The sequence below is a fragment of the Lissotriton helveticus genome, chromosome 7, assembly GCF_964261635.1.
Source record: "Lissotriton helveticus chromosome 7, aLisHel1.1, whole genome shotgun sequence".
Taxonomy (NCBI): Eukaryota; Metazoa; Chordata; class Amphibia; order Caudata; family Salamandridae; genus Lissotriton; species Lissotriton helveticus.
The window spans coordinates 740,853,557-740,873,565 of NC_136068.1; the positions used below are offsets into that span (position 1 = coordinate 740,853,557).

Below are 20,009 nucleotides of genomic sequence, written 5' to 3' on the forward strand. Positions count from 1 at the left end.
GAAAGGGATGCCGTCAAATCAATGAGAACATTTGAGAAATAATACCTTGCACAACCGATGTTGTTACAGGTCCAACTATCAAATAATGAAAGTCAGATATGATAGTCTGAACTAAATTAAACATTTGAACCAGAAAGAGGGACTAATATTGTCGTGATTTCCTTGGAACTCTAAGGCCGGCCCAGGCATAGTGGAGGGAATGCAGCTTCCTGCCCGCACAGTAGAAAACAAGAAAAATATGGTGGATGGAGAGCAATGCTTCTTAACCATGGGAATTCCTTTGACCGGCATTCCTTTTAATTGTATTTTGGGCTGATTAGTGCCATTACAGAAGGAGACAACCTTATGCCAAAACAGCTTTCTCCTGGCCCAAAGAGCCCAACTTGAACTATTACACCACATTGTTTCAAGCAATCCCAGACACATTTGCACCCCCAACTCACCTGATCTAGGCCTGGTCTGCAGTACATTCTGGTACAAATGACAATTAAATAGGTTAAACAGATGTGGTCTACAGCCTAACTCTCAGATTATGGAACCACAAGACAAGAGTCATTTTCCACATCTTCTGAAACTGGGAGTGAATACACAATACTGCACAGGCTTCAGTTTTCTGTTTTCTGCCTCAGTCTGAGAGAGGAAGGAGCGGTCTGAATGGCTGAGGTTCAATATACCAACAAAAGAGAAGCAGATCCGGAACTGGCATATGCAGCTGAAGCGAAGTAAGAGGGAATAATCTGTTAAATGTGTGCTTGCGGTGAATGAGGGACAACAAGTGCATGTAAGAGAATGAGTCAGAGTGAGCATATGCGTGTGGCTGAAAAGGAGTGAATGAGTGAGTGAGAATATGTAAGAGGAAGAATGAGTTGATCGATAGGATGAGTAAAGTGAGTGAGTGAATGAATATGAGCGAGAGTGAAATAATGAGGGGCAGTAAGTGGGTGTCAGTGAATGAATGAAGTGAGCACACAAGTTTGTGACTGAAAGGAAGTTAGAGTGTGTGATAGGAAAGTGAGTGAGAAGGGGTTAGAGTGAGCGGAACGGTGTGAGAATTAATGTATCAGAGCGAGAGTAGGTAGGACTAGGCAAGAGTGATACTGAGAATTGCTGAGTAAGAGTGATTACAGGTGTGATAGTGAGCAAGAATGAATGACTGCAAGTGAGGATGGGTATGAGTGAAAAGATAGTGAATGAGAGTTAGTGAAACTGTGAAAATGAGGGAGTCCAAGTTAGTGAGAACATGTGAAAGTGAGTGAGACCAAGAGTGTGTGAATGAATGTGAGAATGAGTGAATGAGACCGATAGTAAAGTGAATGTGACAGTGGGTGATTCAGAGTAAATGCGTGAGACAGGGTTAGAGAGTAGGAGGGAGTACAAGTTAGAGAGAAGGGATGAGTACGTGGATTCAGTGAGAATGAGTGCAAGTAGGTGAAAGTGAGCTGAGTGAGCGTGTATATTGGGGGAGTAAACGGGAGTGACAGAAGTGAGAATGAGTGACAGTGAATGAAAACATGAGCGAGAATGAGAAACAGTGAGTGACAATAAATTAGACTAAGTGAGAAAATAAGTGTGAGTCCAAGTGGGAGTGAAAGCGAGTGAGCATGAATGAGTGCGAGTGAAATAATGTAAGCGAGTGTGTCTGTTATGCTGCAAGTCTGCAGCTGTATTGGTATACAGGAGGTAATGTTTTGACTATGTGACTCCATCAAACTCCATCAAAAATGCTGGTGCTGGCATATCAGAGGTAATTCTTAGCATGTATGGCATCCATTGAAAAATAGTGACACTGTTACACTAGACGTTATTCTTTGCATATGGGGTATCAGTGGCAAAATGCTGGCACTTGCATAGTGGAGATAATGTTTGGCATACAATGTAAAAACATACTCTTCTATGGACTACTGAAAGAAAAAGGAAGATAAAGCAGCTCCTTGATTGTAAGTAATGGAAGGATACAACTCAGTTAAAGACAATACAGCTATGCTCCAGTGCAGAGACAAACACAAGAGGAGGAAGGAAAGCCATCAAATAAAAAGCAAGGAACAGATAATGATAAAGTCAACCAATGATAAGCAACTGGATGACCCAAAGCCCTCTATAACCGCATGCGTGCGGGCGGAATTCCGCTCGTACGCGGAGATTTTTAAAAGCGCATGTTACGTGACGAGCTGGGCTCGTCATCAGCGTAGCAGGAGGCTACCTCATGACGAGCCCAGCTGGTCATCAGCGTGGAAGGGGTTAAGCATTGTTATTATACACAATATGCCATTAGGCAACAGACCGCTGTAGGAGAGACCTGTAAAGCAGATAGAACCAAAACACCCTACATGCAGAGTAAAATGCATGATGAGATTTCTTCACAGTCGTACCTCCGACAAAGAGATCAATTCCTCCAGCTGCAGCAATCTTCGCCTCAAATGTACTGCATTCAGCCAGGAGGTCGGGCGCATTCCCATCTAGAATATGTGCATTCTCAGGACAGATGTCGATGTGCTTGAAAAAGTTGTTCCACATGAAGGAATGGTAGCTCTCTGGGTGATCCCGGGGCAGACCTGCAAATCAGGAGATTCAAGATACTAAACCATTTGTTGATTCGACATCAGTATAGAAAACAGATTTCGGTCTAGGTGGCACTGGGAAGAAAGGACATGAAGATGGAGGATTTCGAAGCTGCCCTCCCTACCACAGAGAGGTGGTCTGCCAGCTAAAGTTGTCAATGCATCTGATGGATCTGTAAAACGATTTCCCCATTTTCAGGGATCACCAGATAGTATTGAATTTTAAGTAACCTAGTTATTTTGTCAGTAACATGTCCATGTGCATTTTACTTCTGATGCAATGATTCACCAAAGCAACACTAAGCAGTTTGGGCGACTATAAGATTTAATTCTAAATCAAGCCCAAACTGTCGGATGTGCCTGTTCATTTTAGAAATTCACAGTGGAATGACCCTAAACGGTAATACTTTTCAGAGATGCTCAACTATCACCCTTCTGGTTTGCCCTATTTTAGTCTTGTTGTGATTGGAGAAAGAAAAGGCGTAAGGGGAAGCAGGAGCAACTGGTATATTTTATTGGAGTCTTCAGTATATTGTGATACAAATAAAATGAGGAAAACCCTATTGTAATGTGTAACATAAGAAAATTCCCATAATAATGAATGAATGAAAATGGATTTATTAGAGCGCGAATTGCTGCCCTGAGGCGTCCAAGCGCTAGAGGAACCAGGTGGAAGTATAATAGAGGTTGGCTGAACTGGGAGGGTCTAGCGGTCTAGCACCACTTTCTGCTGCCCTTTAATCAAAGGATTTCACTGGTTCATTTGCACAATTAGAAGCCAGGGGTAAGTAAATGTGCATTAATGACAAACATATGACAGTGTGTACAACTACTATGAAGTACAAGGAATAGCCTTGGCAGCTAAGAGGCAGGGTTTCGCGTGAGGTAAAAAAACACACATTGTCTTTTGAGGCAACAAGAAACACCTCACCAATAGATAATTCAGCAACAGGCCTACACATGCAGACAAAGCGGTCTCATCCCCGCCACACCAACCAATGTACATGACCCACCTACGTATTCATCCATGTTGAAGGTTTTCACATACTTGAAAGAGAGGTCTCCGTTCTTATGATACTCAATGAGCTTTTTGTAGCATCCTAATGGGGTGCTTCCTGAAAGACCAGAAAAAGACATCACCAACTGTACAAGTACTTATTCATCCAGATTTTATAGCCTCTCCTTGTGTAATCATCCAGCCACTCGTAATATGTCCTCCAAAGTTTTTGAAGAAGACCAAATGTTCTTTAATTCTCTGTATCTAAGGTTTTCAGATCACCCTTTGAAGTCTTTAACCCTGACAACAGCTACTGTAAATCTTCCTTTCACACTTCACACACAGTTTGCATGGACGTTGTACAATCATATGTAGTGTATTCTGTAGAGTGGACAGCTATTATCGGTACAACAAAGAACAGTGTACTATATGAGCTTTCATGATTATGCAAATGTTTTTTAGACTTAAAAGCGCAGAATTCACCCCTGGAGGTTACTTAAGCCCACCAAATCTCATAGACCAGATCAGCTTTTTGTTTAATTTGAATTGTATTAATTCTTTCTTACCAGCAGGGTGATAAATGACGTCTTCTGACATTATGGGAACTTGTGTATTTTTTCTGCTCTTTAACAACTTCTGAAGAGTAAAAGTGAATGGATTGCTATTGCATGCACTTCCTTTCTTGAAGGAGGTCAAAGCAGACTTCATCTAGTGCCAGAAAATGAACAGCCTGCTACTGCTGGATTCACACACCCGCCTGCCCCACAACTTCTCCAATGTACCGTCAGGCCAGTAGCTCATGAATGCTTTAATAGCTATCAGAAATGAATGTTGCGGAAACATGCAATGTAATCATTTATAAGCTGCCAAGGAAGGAAGCAACCTCTGGAATCCTGTTGAGCTTTCAGAAAGTTGGCCTTTTTACTTGCGAGCCAGAGATACAACAGACCAGCAGTGACTGCACTATATCAGAGTTATGTGAAAAGGCAAACCACCATGCAAGGTCCACTTGAAGGGAGATAACACCTTCGTAAATTTTACAGCAGTATGAAAAAAATACCTCACCCCTTCAAATAACAAACCCTGACTGCAATCAACATTCTTCAATGCTGTTTCAGATCGTAAAGGTCATGGAATTGAGGAGTTGTTTGCGCACGTTTTTTGTGCCCAAACATTTTCATGAACAATCAGGTTTTTTTTAGGTGCATCATCAACACACAGAATAGATCTTAAGACATTAAACCAGATATATGTTACTGGTTTCTTCTCCCTCTTCCGATCCACAGGCACTTGGAGAAAAAACAGCAAACTAAATAATAAACATAGGTGCAGCATACATGGTCTAGTTATTCAGTTGCAAGCTTGGGCAAGGAAATTAAACATTAATACGTTTCTCACCTGTGGGAAGTCCTAACGTAAAGTACTTGTCAGGACCAGGGTTAAAATGAACGATTCGATTACGGATATATTTTGCTGCCCATTCACTTGCCTGGTCATAGTCGTCCAAAATAATAAGCTTCATTGTTCCTACAGGAAAATAAAATTAATAGTTAACAACCCTGCAACCCCATGGCAGTAAATCAGTGCAGGCAAGAATGACAGGTCAGCATTCACAGGATCCTTCAGCAGAGGTTCCTATAAACTCGGGGTCAAAGCTTCGAACACTGCGACGGACAATTTTCTGAAAAACACTACGCCTGTTGACAACCATTTAGCCCTTTGAAGCCCAAGTGTGGCCCTTATTATTTTACTATACATTTAAAAATGGTTACCTTTATAGGATTGAGTGTGATCCAAGTTTAAAGTTATAGCTACTAGACAATGGGAGTGAAATGAACTTCATCTATACCAACCTGGGTGTCAATTTATCTTTTAATCCTCTATATCTACTAAATTCTTCTACCCTTCCACGTGAAATCTGAGCAGAATACATGTGGGGTTCTATAGCTAATGCAACCAGTAACGCTGACCAAAGTTGTGAAGTCACCATGCATAGACCCAAGCATGGTAACATGACCAGTCAACCCTCTGGCCTCAACCCTAGAAAACAAATGGACCTGTGCCACCTCGATCTGCATAAGAATACCGAAAGGTACGACCTTCATGCAACTTTCATAGCACATTGGTTCCCTCTGACCCGGTCAGATCGGGGACGCTGCGAGTTTCTTTACTGCTCCTAGTGGACAATGATTTTCATGTGGTATTTGAAATGTGCTTGGAGCCGTCATTCCTGTAAGTCCAGCAGTCGTCCTATCTTTTCAGAAGCATTCCTAGGCTCTGGGGGACACATCCCAGCCCAAACTTAGCAGCAGGTGGGCTGTTACTGCTGAAGTCTTGCAGCACCAGGCTCTGCATTCCTCAAAGATTTGCCTCGGCCTCTCATTGCTGTCACCCACTCAAGTTATCCAAGACAGGCTTACATGAGTGATCCTCAAGTCTGGAAGTATCATGGGTCTCTGCTGTTTCACCACATACACCAACAGAACACCTGTATCAGTGATGGCCTTTGACTGAAGTGTTTTGATGTTGTGCTTGAGTGGCCTGCGTGATATTCATGATTTAGATTGCTGGTGCTATGCGTGTAAAGACAACTGCATTTATTGTTATATCTGTTTAAGGGGTGTCCAAAGGATCAACCCTGGAGTCAGAGGCATGCCCTGGACACGGGCAGTAGTGGCTGATCTGCGTTCTTTAAACCCCTGGAGCAACAAGCAAGTGACCACAGGTATGCACCTGCACTGCATCCACGGCTGATGGTCTCATTAACGGAGTCTATTCAGAAGCACTTAGGAGTAACCCGCAAGTTTGTAAAGGACAGGCACAGCACTAGTAAATTATCTTCACTACTCGGGCAATAGAGAAGAGAACCACAACAGTGCACTTGTTACAGGCAGCCAGAATGGAGAGAAAAGCAACCAATGGTCATGCACTAGTCTCTGCCAGGCCCGATTAATTGCATAAAGGGCCTTCCAGGACCAAGAGAGGACCAGGGATATAAGTGGCCATCAGAAATAATCTAAAGTGCAATCTACAGGAATTGACAAGAGAAATACAGCCACAGTAACCCATATTTAGAATCTACCTAGCAGTAATGGAAGGGCAACCTGGAGGAGTGCACGGATTACAAGCCGCCAAGGTCACAATCAAACGAGCAGGCCCAAAAACAAGGAAACATGGCAACACAAGTCAAACAAATGTACGAAGTCACAAGTTGAAGATATGGCCTAATGCCCAGCTCATAAAGTAAACACTTTGTCATCAATAGTTGGCAGTGCCTGGCAGATTTCTGACTTTACTTACTAGGGTCCACTGAGAAGCTAATAGAGGAGTAGACTGAGGCATGCACGGATTACAGGCCGTCCGAATTAAATGCCCATAGAGCTCTCCCATAGGCAACTAAGGAAGAGTACATTGTGCGTACTGGTTACAGACAGACCAGATGAATGCTCCATGGAGTTCTGCTGTAGCAACAGAGGTACAGCAACTGCACTGGGTACAGGACGGCAGGATAAATGCACACCGACTCTCCTCAGAAGAAAAAAAAAGGAGGAGCAGCCCAAGGCTTTTATTAGTTACAGTCAGCCAGGATAAATGCCCTAGAGGGTTCACTTGGAGAGATATAGGAGACTACGGCGTGCACTGCTTAAAGGCAGTCTCAATAAGTGCTCTCTGGTATTAATTAGAAGCGACATGGTGGCAACATCGTGGGCATCTGGTTGTCACAGGACTACTGGTCCTGGTGGTAGGGGTGTAGAAGAAATATAATTAGTAGGTAAGTTCAACTGTAAGGGAGAAAAGGATATGTGTTGGGTCAATGGGTGGGAAACAAGGCCTGAAAATGGAAGACACCGTGGCAAAAAATCCCTCAACCTGCATGCCCAAGCTAGACACTCTTGGAGGAAAGGTCACATAAGGAAGTGGCAGTTACTCTTTGAAAAGGGGGCGGAAGTGTAAAGATCTAGCGATGTGACCGGGGAGCTTCGCATTAGTTCAAGGCCAACAAGGGCTGAGGGACGGGAGGCCGGAAACCGGACAAGCAAAACAAGATAAATATATAAATACACTAAACCAGATAGGAGTCGAGCCATGTATTACACAGGATTCAAGGAAACTGCTGACTTTCATTCAGTCAGTGTTAACTAGATGCTGTGCAGTTCATATGTGTGCTCATCTCAAAACTAAACTACTGTCCTTACGTTTTTGGAGGGGTTGGCTTGTCTGCTTTCTTTATGGATGATGGGCCCCTCGCCTATATAGGAGGTTGGTAGTAATACAGACAGGAACGCAATGCACTCTGGAAGATCCTGGTTCTCTGTTTTGAAATAATATTCCACAAATGGAATCCTTATGTAGGAGATTTAATGCACCTCTAACATAAAATGCCCTGAAAGAGTTTTACGAAAGCTGGCTGAATTGTGTAATGGTGACCATCTGGAAGAGAGGACAGCTTAACATACCAAGGCAACTCAATGAAGAGGCCTTTGAAACCTTACCAACGTGGGGAGGTTTCCTACACAAACAATAATGTGACACGAGTTCCCCTCCTGAAAATAAAGCGGACTACAGTAAATTAACTCAAGTGGTGTAAACCTGGCAACTCGCAGGAAGACATCAGTACAAGGTGCCAATGCTCCAAAATGCCCCACCATCAAAGAACAGCAGACTTGGTCCTCACATTCTTGGGACAGTGGCAATGCTTTGTTATCCACATCCATGTGGCCACCTTGGTCATTTGAAGAGCATCTTTCACTTTTCTGCAAAGGTCTGAAGCAGCATGTCCCAAACTGTGGATCGTGAAAGTCCTGGTCTATATGTACATAACATTTATTTTGATTTGCTGTGTTAGTGCAAAGGAGGTGAACAAGTCCAGTTTTAAAAACAATCCCTCGCAAGCATTCCCAAGCAAGACTCCTGGTGAACCTTCCAGTATTTGCTGCTGCCATTTTTCTTTACTTCACAAAGCCATTTCAGCAGAGAATGTGCTTGCTATCTGTGATCATAAACAACCATACCACTTGTATAGGACTTCCCCATATAAAGTGAGAAATGTGTATGTGGTCTAATGGCTAGAGCTGCGGACTCTGGATCTGGGGAACCAGATTCAAGTCCCAATTTGGTTCGATATTCTTTGATTATGGACAAATCACTTAATTTCCCACACTTACAATAAAATGAATCTGAACTTGTGTAATGTAATCTGATGCACATGTAAAGCACTCCAATGCCCCTTGGTTGGTGGCCTGTTGAGAGGGAGAGTTATTAAGTATATTTCCATCTCCAGCGGAAGGTGTTGTGGCGAAACGCATTGGGCAATTTTTTTGTATCAGGTTGTTAATTTAATAATAAAATGAATTAGATAGACAGACAGACTGACCGACCGACCGACCACTGGACTTCGTTTGAACACAAAAATTGATACGATGCCTTACCCCATACTCTGCTGCAGAAGGGGTTTCTCAAATTTTCTAAAATTATAGGTATCAAATCTAAGACTTCTCAGAAACTTGAGACTTTAGTGAACAGATGCCTCAGGCCAGCAGCCCACTCCGACAGGTGCTCCAACTCCAGTGCACTTCACCATCTTGCAACTTTTATTGACAAATGAATATCTTGGCAAAAGTCCAATATCGAAGGGCATGGTCAAGGTTTTGATATTTACAAACAAATGCTGTTTTTACATTTAATAAAAAAAAAAATAATCACCCCACCTCATGTTCATTAAAGCTAGTTGGGTAGTGAATGATTGTTCTGAAAATTGGTTGTGGTTCTAAAATTCTAAAAAGTTTGAGAAGCACTGGTGTGTAAAAGAATAAGACTATATCACTACAACCTTGAAAAAGCTACACTATCTCCCCCTAAAAGGCTTCATTGGCCTCAAGATGATTAAAGACATTTAAAGCAGAACAAAGGCTCTGTCCTTCAGTGCACGTGTTCATATACAGGTTGATAAACACAAAGCCATAATAGCAATGCAGGTAAGAAAAATTCAACCATTTTCGACCAGGTAGCTAATCGAATGCCCAACACTAAATCAACCGAGTCACCTGGTTACCTTACCTTACTCTACAATACAGCTTGTGACTCATGAAAGGCTGAACAGATTATAGACTGGAAGGATGGCTCCTTGGCTTAGGTGCCATGTGTGGCATTTCTGTGTTTGAATTGTGTTAGACACAAATCAGGCCTCTATTACTTACACCAGGTTCCTCATCAAACCTTGCATGCACTAGTCACAATGGCTGTACCATTTCACCCATATCAGGCCTCATAGCCACTGACAGGCCCTCTTCATGACAGGCTACCGCTATTTAGTGCAAACCCTCTTCACCTCAGCAAGATCCCATAATCCTAGCAGTTCACCATTAGCTGTTACTGACCCAGAAAGCCTCAAGGAGTCACCGTCACCCTAAACAGTATTTAACAATCTGAACAGGCCACTGATCACACTCAGCAGGTCCCTCCTTCCCTCTAGCCCTCTTCGACTTAACACTTTACGGGAATTCCCTTCTTCACAGGAAGGTACTAGATTACTAATGTAAATTACCTGAGCGGATAGCATATTTTTCACTTTCTGTTCCTGAGCCTTAAAGTTCTCCCAGACCTCCTCCTGTCGCATCAAGATAATTGGAAGGGCAATTAAAGTCAAGTGCATGGTGTCTCAGCCCCAGAGTGAGTTTCAGAGATTGTAATGGGATCATAAGCAGTTGGAAGTTGTTATGAAGACTGGTCCTGGACTGGTAAAGTCAAAGGGAATCTGCCTCTGGCCTGACCATCACTGACCTGCAGGCTACTGAAGCCAGCTGAATTCCAGAGCTCAGATGCAGAGCTGTAAAGATAAAGGTGTGCATCTTCAAAAGCTCTTCTATTCAGTATCCTTTAGACTGCGTGCAAAGTTATCTTGTCCGCAACGGCAAAAAGCTTCAGCTCTCTGGGGCCGGCCAGGCTGACTGTGCTCATTACTGTGTGGGATCTTTGGTGCATATTGTAACCTGTGGTCATTAATGCTACTCACAGCTTGGGGTCACAGATGCACATCGCTGCATGAGGCCATCAAGGCATTGTTAATTGTACTGTCAGAGACCAGTAATCATCATTGCTGGTTGCGGCTTATGCCGGTTCCTTTTTGGATATATTGATGAATACTGTGGCGAATGATGCAAACCCTGTCCGAGATGCCTCTTCAGGTAACTGTCAATATTTATCATGTTTATTATTTAAACTAACATTGATTACTTCTATCTTGACAATTTTTCTGTTATTTGGCATGTAATTAAATGCATCAATTCAAACCCACCTTATTCATTAGAACGAATTCTCGCCTATGAGTTTTAACACAGCACAACATTTGTACTATAGCAATGCTCACTCACATTTATATACTAAATATATTTGTGAACAGGGTAAAATAGGACTTCGATCCTCAGTGGCGGCTGGCAGGGATTTAGAAAAAAAAGACGACTTACCTGCTAGTTACCAGTTGCAGCCTCTCCTCCGTCCTCGTGGTTTTCCTAGCTCCAGGCAGCAACCAGGCTTCCAGACTCCCCTAGCCAATATTGACGCTGCAGTCACCAGCATGACAGCAGCGTTGTGATTCGTCTGAGCATGTGGTTCAGCGCTCTGACATGGAGTGGTAGCCTGTGTATATTCTCTACCCAAGCTATGCAATACAGCCCGGTGGAGAACATGCCAAGTGCGCATGATGGTTTGGCTGGCACAAGACAGCCGGCCAAACCATCATGCGCACTTATGGTGCACCAACCACTCCTCCTACCTCACGTCACGCGAGCCCAGCCCCACCCTAACCTCACTGCAAGCTCCGTAGTAAAAATAAAATGGTTTTTTTTTACCTTTGCACTGTTCGGAAAGCATCGGGGCGACGCTCCTCCACCTTAGCGTAGGAGCCGCCGCTGCCTATCCTGTTACTACACAACCACTGAAATATTTTAACAATTTGGGACTCTATAATGGTTTTATATATTTTGTCAGTCCAATAATATTCTATTTTCATTGGTTAGGAGTCCTTTGCAACTAAAAGCCAATACCAGTTAGGCCCTGCTAGGTTGTGTTTCTGGTATTGAATTATGAAATGTACTATCAATGCCTGGTAAGCGATATGCCTTAAAGTTCCTTCCCTAAACTTGTCCTTGATAATTGGTTGGTATTGCTTTCCATTTCTAACAATACCATTATGCATTCTTTCCCATTAATCTTTCCATGGTCCCTCCAATTGTGTTTCAATGTTTCTTTCATTATTTCAAATTAGATTAGTAAGGAACATGTCAAGTCTGATTCGCTGTGATATACTTGGATTCCCAAACAGCAGAGCATGTGTTATTCCCATCTGAGGGAACGGTTTCCCTCTGCACAAAGCCATCCCTTCGTGTTCAGTTCTAAATCAGTTTACCTTCAAGCCTGACACAACCCCAAACGTATTCAGGATCTCTAATCAGCTCTGAAGACTAGCAGTTGTGTATTTCAAATGCAATCGAATATCATCTTCTTATGATGATATTGCAGGAGTTCCCCCTGATATATTTATGCTAATGTCGGTACCCCTGTTCCTTGCCTCATTTGGAAGGGGCTCAGTAACTAAAGCAAATACTAGTGGAAAGACACCCACACCAGTAGTCACGGGAGTTCCTCGTTCCTTACACCACAAGAGCTCCCCTCTATGAAGGTTGTAGCCTATACTGACACCCTCTAAGTACCAGGTGAGGAGTAGCCCTGTGATGCCAACATCACTGTCTTTTCGTACTTGCAGCCTAGAGTATATGGGTAACACTTCCATTCAGATTAGCCATTTATGGATACCTAAATCTTCAATGATCTCAACCATACAACTAGCGTTTCGGAGCAGTATTAAAGAACATTTTCTTAACACCAGTTTCCAGGTATTTCCAGCATCTGGTCTTGGTCTCCAAGCAACACAAATAACAGTATTCTATATCAGATGCGAAAATAAACAATTCCCATCTTAACTTTCCCTAGGATGGCAAGACAACGGCCTCCTGCCAAAAAATGGAAGCCATCAATAGAGTCCCAATTTCCCACATATACTGGTAGGAGTAGAAGACTGGTGTTGCTCTACTGCTTATTGTTCGCCATATCTAATTATTTCGGATTTGGTGTCTGCCATCAAACAATTTGTGCACAGTCAATGAGGTTCCTGGGATCTAGTATGGGCACCCATCATTACAAACCTGCAACTACGACTCGGATAACATTATCTGCTGATCCAGAAGTAACCAGATGTTCTGGCCTATGTTACACTGGACAGTAAATTACCAAGCCTGGTATGTGGTTGGAGAGTATTCTCCAGCCCACTTTACCCTCAATCCATCAGTCATGCTCCATGCTGCTGATGGGACCTCTCCTGGTAGTTCTACAGGTCTACAATGCTTCCGTTGTCTCTTGCAACAAGCCCACTTCACATCCCTGCGCTACACTGCAATGCTTCATCGTCAGGTAGGCACCATTTTGGGCTCTCATTTAGAAGTCTGTCCCTCTTCTGGACTCACTATAGCTGCATTCCATCCGGAACCAACAGTCAGGGGTGCCCCTGAATTTCAGAGTGTGGCACCTACTAGGATCAGGTAATTTTCCAGACAACATCCCAACAGGATCTATGACTTTAAGGTCGACCAGTGTAGAGTTCCAGAAGAAGCGTCTCACGCCCTAAGCAGGTGGCCACTCCACTCAACAATCATTACTTTTGAGTTTCAAACCACAAATCAGTTTTAGAGCTTTTGTCGCTCTCACATCAGCGCAATAGTTCAAACCCAATCACATTTAATTTCACAGCTTTTGCGAGATACTTCATCCGTTTAAATCAAACCCAGTTTTCTATTGAATACCTGCTGATGTTATGGCTTTATTCTGTGAAGTGTGAAAGCTTAAAAATTACACTATTTGAACAAGATAATTGCAATAGAAAACCGTTTGCATCTCAAAACTTATGTCAGATGAGGCTTTACTCGATGTTGGTACAATCATAGAAATGCATTTATTTCTGATTCTTTAATAATAACATCTGGATAAAGAGTGGCTTCTTTTAAAAGCTGTGTGTCCTCCTACTGTTTTCATATTTTCTCTCTGCCACCTCCTCCGATAGGGACCTTTACATGATCCAATTGCAAAACATTTAAAATAACTTGTTTTCCAATCATGGATATTCCACCAATTATGAGTTGTTTCACACTTCCCATCTCTATTCTTTACAACACTGAGATGATTGGTTATCCTTTGTTTCTTTCGTCCAATTGGACTGTCGATATTTACTTTTCAGCATGTACACTGAATTACTCGAATCATACAGGTTTTCAATCAGTTTAACAAGTAACTTATATCACACCTGTTTAATGGTTCACCATACGTTCAACATGTTTAACTTTATCCAAAGCGTTTTTGCAGAGTTTACAATGCACACATTTAAAAAATATATATTGGGCAGTGTCGATACACAAGGCGATTCAGCCATTGTGAGTGAGATAAAATGGATCCTGGTAAGTATAGCCCCATTATTATATAATTAGCAGTTGTATTCTTTCTAGTTACTAATGTCACTATTTTTGATCCACTTATTTCCAAAGTGACATCAAGGAACTCTATATTCTATTGGCTCATATTCAAAATTAAATTAATGTGGATGGGCCAATGTTCAGATCTTCTACTAAACTTAGAAGTAGAATTTCTTCCTCCTTCCAAATAATAAAAATAGTTTTGATGAATCTGAGTCAAAGAACTACATGTTCATATGGTGATAAACAGAGGTTGGCGAAGCAAACTGTCATTTCCACCATCCCATCTCATGGTGAAATCACTGTTGTCCTTTAAGAATGAATGAAGACCAGGTGGATAAAAAACAACTATCAGCATAACTCAAAACAGTACAGGTCAATAAAATAAATGTCGAAGACCAGTGGTGGCACAGTGTAACGATTTGTAATTTGCATTTTAATGACATACTCGTATATAACATGCATACTCATTTATTACATATATTCATGCACACTCACATATCAACTGACAATAATATGTGACTTTTACATGAACTGTGAACTAAAGTTAAAGTATGTTTACGTTATTTATCATCAGATGGTCGACTCCATAATAAAAGAAGCGTGGTATTCCTGCTTGTTGTGCATAGTTTATTTCTCCGCTTTCCAGGCACCATTCGATGCTGTGATCTTGTGAACTGTAGTGTTAGAGTTCTCTTTGAAGGTCATCATTGTTGTTGCATTTTAAAGAGTTGGGCAGTGATTCCAGCATCTACGAGAGGGGAGCTGGGAAAGAAGAATCCCTCTTGAACTGAATCTATGATGGCCACGGCGATGGAAACATTCTGCACTGTACTTCTTGTGAGAAGTGGGCAACACCAGGCACATTGTGAATGTTAACTGTGACTTGTTTTTTATCCGTGGGAACCCTAGGAGTTGTTTCTTTCTGTTGAATTTCATTATTAAATAGTGTGTTCTGGTATCAGAAAGTTAGACTTGCTCCTGTCCACCTTTGGAGGTGGATGTCCGTTTCCCACTCCTGAGACCTAATACTCCTTCTAGCCCTACTCCTAGAGATAGTTTCTTGAGTTAGAACTTTCCTCCTTATTCTGATTGGTACTTTCATTTGATATTATTTGAGATGTTATATTTGCTGGCACCTACTGTTTATGAATTTCTCGTCTTTGGCTGCCACTTTACCTTAGCATTAGGCAGCTTTCCATCAGAGGAACAGAAGAGGTTATTTGCCTGTTCAAACCTTAAATAACTTTACTTTCTTCCCATTTATCTTTTTGACTTCCCTGGACTGTATTCACGTATGCTGTATTCAGGTGATTACCGATTTAAGACGAAATAGATTTGGATTTAAACTGTAAACTCACTAATGTGTTAATAAACCTCTATGGTTTGCAGATTTAGCCTTCTCTCTGTTGTTACTGTGGGGCAGAATATGCTTCACTGTTATCAATATTTACATATATTTGATGCTTTAAGCCTCAGTTCGAGATAAATACCCAACCAAGTAGATACAGCAGTTAAGAATGTGCACAAAATCTGTACAGAGGAAACACCATCATCCTGCTATCACAAGTGACTTTTCTGTGACTCCTTGACAAAGGGGAGGGGAGGTGGCGAAAGAAAAATGCTGCTTCCACTTAACTGTATCTCATTTAAAACGTCCTCCACTTTATATGTTCGTTAACGGGAAATAAAAAAACATCTATTTTTTTGTTAAACCCGCGAACTGTTCACAAATGCTGACCTATAGGAAGGTGAAAAAGTAAAGCGAATAATGGGCGTGAGAGGGTGGGGGTCGATTCTTCATCGAAACCCTGGATAATCGAAAATGCGTAAAAGACTGCGTTACGGGTGTGATGAAGAGATATCGGCTGACACAGATAGTGAAGGGTTCCCACTTCCCGAGAGATGAGAATGTGGCAGAAGTAGGGTTAAAGTCCTTACACAAGACTTGCCCAACCCTTGTATCATGCTACTGTCGTAAAGCGCTCCGATACCTTCGGGTCATGTCGGCGCTATATAAAATTGCAAAAAAATAAATGCATTATATAGAATAGCATTTTATGAATGTTGAGTTGTAAACAGATACGATTTCTGCAACTAGTTGTATTACACACAGACGCAGCTTCATTCAGTTCCTCCAAAACATGCGAACTTAGGTATATCACACACAGACTCACTCGTACCTTACAAAGGAAAGGAGGCGCTCACCTGGAGTGCTTGCAACCCTAGGCTCCTATGAACTCCTATTTACAAGTTCAGTTTCCAAAAGGTTTGTCATATGACCGAAGGTCACATGGCTGCAAGCTCAGCAAACACAATATCCCATTGAAACTGAAGACGGTCGACGATCATTCCTAGAAGGCCAGCATTTGTATCACTACAACAAAGCCACCATCTTGAAATGGGAGATTTCACGAAACAGTGCAAAGAAATCAAGTAAGGAAACCGATTTAGCATGTTATAGTAGTATCTATACTTATGTGTGCCTGAAACAAAACATATACATAAAATATGTTGCAACAGTTTTAAAACGTGCTCGCATGTTTTAGTTATTGAAATAGCAATAACATAGATATTTGTTTTATAACGGATTCTGTTGCCGAAACATATCGAACGAAGTTATTTTCACGGCAAAGGTTATAAAGCTGCTGAAAAGTACGCGCTCAGGTTAGACCATCCTATGGCATCCTGGGCTGGTTCCTGCTCTCAGAGTACGAATCTTTTCAAGAGTTAGAAAAGTAATTGCAAAAGACTCACACAGACGCCCGGATCTCGTTCTCAGAATATTTTCCTCACCTTTCAGAGGACAGAAACTGGTCGAAATAAAGAGAAGCACGCACAGAAACGATAAGAAGGGGATCTTATCTGCAGGTCTCGCAAGTCGCTCTGGTCCAATCTCGAGTAGTGACTCCGCTCCAGATATTTTTCGCTCCGGGTTACTCCTGGTTTTATAAAGGAAAACATGACTGCACAAGCATTGGCAAAGTCAATGGATCTATGAAGAATGTGAATGACTCAACAACAGTCCATACGGTGTTAAGTCAGTACCTGAGACCACTCTGGCACCTCCGGCATTTAGTTAGTCTTGGTGCTTTACAGCGGTTTTAAGATCTTCTTAGAGTTTCCAGTTGCGCCAATGGGTGCAATTTCTGATATTTAAATGTTTCGCTCGTCGTCATTGCTTGATTTCGCGAACGAGAAAGTGTCCCTCATAGTCTTTGAAATGTCACTCATGATAATTGCTCTGAAATTGTGGAAATGTCACACACAGCAATCTTAAACCTTGGCAGCTATGGGAGTCCAATGGATACAGAGGACTGTCTGAAAGCCCGTATTATGGTATTATGCATATCATTTTAATAAAAAAAATCAATGGGTCGACTGACTAATTCCAGACCTGCAAACAAATTGCTGAGTTCTGCTGGGATGAACGCTCTGTAATTATTTTTATAAAGCTGAGATTAGAGATCACATGTTTTAGTTCCATAGCCAAAACATACCCAAAGGAACACATCTAGTTCTGCTGTCTGCTCTTCCCAGTGACCTATATACCTTTTTAGGGGTCCTCTTCAAGGTTTTATTGTAGCACTTGTAACGTTGCCATTCTGCAATAATTCGATGACTCAGTGGTGAGGTAAATGCGTTTCTTTATTTATATTTATCCTTTACTGAAGAGCGCCGGGCCGGCGCTGTGTTCCTCTCGGAACTCGCGCCTTCACTCCTGGATGCGCGCGCATCATCTAAGATGGCCGCCGCACGTCACGTCATGACGTGACGTGCATAAACTAGTAAGCGCCACTACATATCTCCCTTTTTTCCAAACAACAATAAAGTCACTTACAGATCACTGTCCATTTCGAAATCACGATACCTGGAGGGCCTCATCACAGTTCTCCCGCTCCTGGTCACCCTGGCGGTGTTGTCCGGGGGACCTTGGCTCTGCACCTCCACACTACTCTCCTCTCTCATCCCAGCGGCGGCTCCTTCTGTGTTCCTCCTTTGTAAACCCCCATCTGTTCCTTGGTGATCATTTACTCTCCTCTCTTCTGTAAGTTCATCTCCATCGTTTCTTCCTTCTTGCAGCTCATCGGCGTCTTGTTCCAGCTCAATGTCCGGTTCATCTCTATCTTCCCAGTCATTTCCAATCTGCTTCCATTGCAGGATCTTGTTGCACTTGGCCATGCGGTCTTGGGACCACACATTCCCATCACTGAGCAGGGCCGCCCGATCATATACCTCCTTGACTTGCATGGGCCTGCTGTATTTACTGTCGCCTTTCTTCTGTAACGTTGCCAGCTTTACTCTGACCCACTCGCCCTGTTCCAATCTTGCTCCTTTCACATTCTTCCGTCTGTTGTAGTGGTTGGTATATATGGACTGTGCCCTTTCCAGGTTGGCACGCACTACCGCAGGAGACCACTCACTGGTGATAACTTTTTCCTTCCAAACACGATTGTCATGGGTGAAGGGTTCACGCCCCCTCAAAATTTGGAATGGGCTATATCCGGTTCCGGTTGGGGTTATTCTGTAGGCCCATACCATGTTCTCTATGGCTTTCTCCCAATCCTTGTTGCCTGAAATCGCAGCTTGTACAGCACCCATCACCACCCTGTTAAAACGTTCCACCAAGCCATTCCCGGCTGGGTGATAGATGGCTGTGTGTCTGCTCGTGATACCATTCCTCTGCATGAATTGGTTCCACCTGTCGGATGTGAATTGGGGGCCATTGTCACTGAGGATGGCCTTGGGGATGCCCTCTCTCACGAACGTGTCCGACAAGAATTTTAGAATGTTCTCAGTGTCCATGGTCTCGTCCACCTTCACCTCCGGCCACTTGGAGTACCTATCCATGAGGACACATACATATTTCTGAGTGCCTTGGTCATCAAGAATGGGTCCTAATATGTCTATTGACAATTCCTCCCACGGGTTCTGTGGAATCTCGAACCGTCCTAGTGCAGGACGCAGGGGTTTGAGCGTCTTGTCAGCTCCTTGGCACTGGGGACACTCTCTGACATGTCTCTCCGCTCTTATGTCCATGCCGGGCCACCAGTAGTTTTGTTTAGCTCTTAATTTAAATTTACCAATGCCGAGGTGGCCATCATGCAACATGTCCAGTAACTTAGTGATCAGGTTCCTTGGGGGGATCACTTTGTCCCCTCTATATACAAACACTCCTCTGTCCCCTACTGACAATTCTTCTCTCACTTCGTAGTATGGCTTGATATGTTCACTCACGTGTCGTTTGTCTGGCCAGCCCTTGACAATGTTCATTTTTACTTCCTTCATGACACTGTCCTCCTCGTATTCATCAGTCCACTCCTGGTAGCTGATGATCTTCTCCTGGTCCTCTACTAGGGCTACCAATTCGCTTTGGTTCGTGGGGTCCTCTTCGCCTGGCTCCATGGCCGCTGCCCTGCTCAGGTAGTCTGCTACCCGGTTTCGATTTCCAGGAATGTACTCCACATCATACCTGAACTCAAGTAGCTTTAATGTCATCTTGGATATCCTGGGAGTAGCGTTGGCGTGCCCACTAGACGTTAACACCTTCACCAAGGGCTTATGGTCTGTCCTGAGCAAGAATCGGGTCCCCATAGGAACTGCCGGAATCTCGATGTGGCCCACACCACGGCCAACATTTCCTTCTCGATTACGCTGTACTTGCTTTCAGTGGCCGTTAATGTCCGGGAAGCAAAGCTGATCGTTTCCATCAGCCCCTGTCCACGATCTTGCATAAGTACTGCACCTAATCCTTTATCACTGGCATCAGTCGTGAGCACAGTGACGCCCTGTGGATCATATCCCTTTAGCGGTACTGCTCCAGTGACGTCCTTTTTGATCGTGTCGAACTCACTTTGTGCCTCTGGTGTCCATTGGAAACAGGTGTTCTCTCTGGTCAGCATCCTCATGTGGTGTGTCTTGGAAGCAAAGTGTATC

The 20,009-nt window shown here is 43.0% G+C and overlaps 1 protein-coding gene across 2 annotated transcripts in view; it reads right to left on the reverse strand.

The window, feature by feature from the left end:
* The window catches only part of GNPDA1 (glucosamine-6-phosphate deaminase 1), a 75,754-nt gene extending 58,644 nt beyond the window's left edge, over positions 1 to 17,110 (reverse strand). Inside the window, exons 1-4 of one of the 2 annotated variants that reach the window (XM_078653070.1) lie at positions 16,869 to 17,110; positions 4,954 to 5,082; positions 3,572 to 3,673; positions 2,370 to 2,552 (exon numbers count right to left, since the gene is read on the reverse strand). In XM_078653070.1, the coding sequence (XP_078509196.1) occupies positions 2,370 to 2,552; positions 3,572 to 3,673; positions 4,954 to 5,077 (409 nt within the window). In that variant the 5' untranslated portion in view covers positions 5,078 to 5,082; positions 16,869 to 17,110. Of the gene's footprint in view, positions 1 to 2,369; positions 2,553 to 3,571; positions 3,674 to 4,953; positions 5,083 to 16,280; positions 16,405 to 16,868 lie in introns of those variants that run through there. The other variant, XM_078653069.1, reaches the window with a different exon arrangement.
* Between the last annotated feature and the right edge of the window lie 2,899 nt (positions 17,111 to 20,009).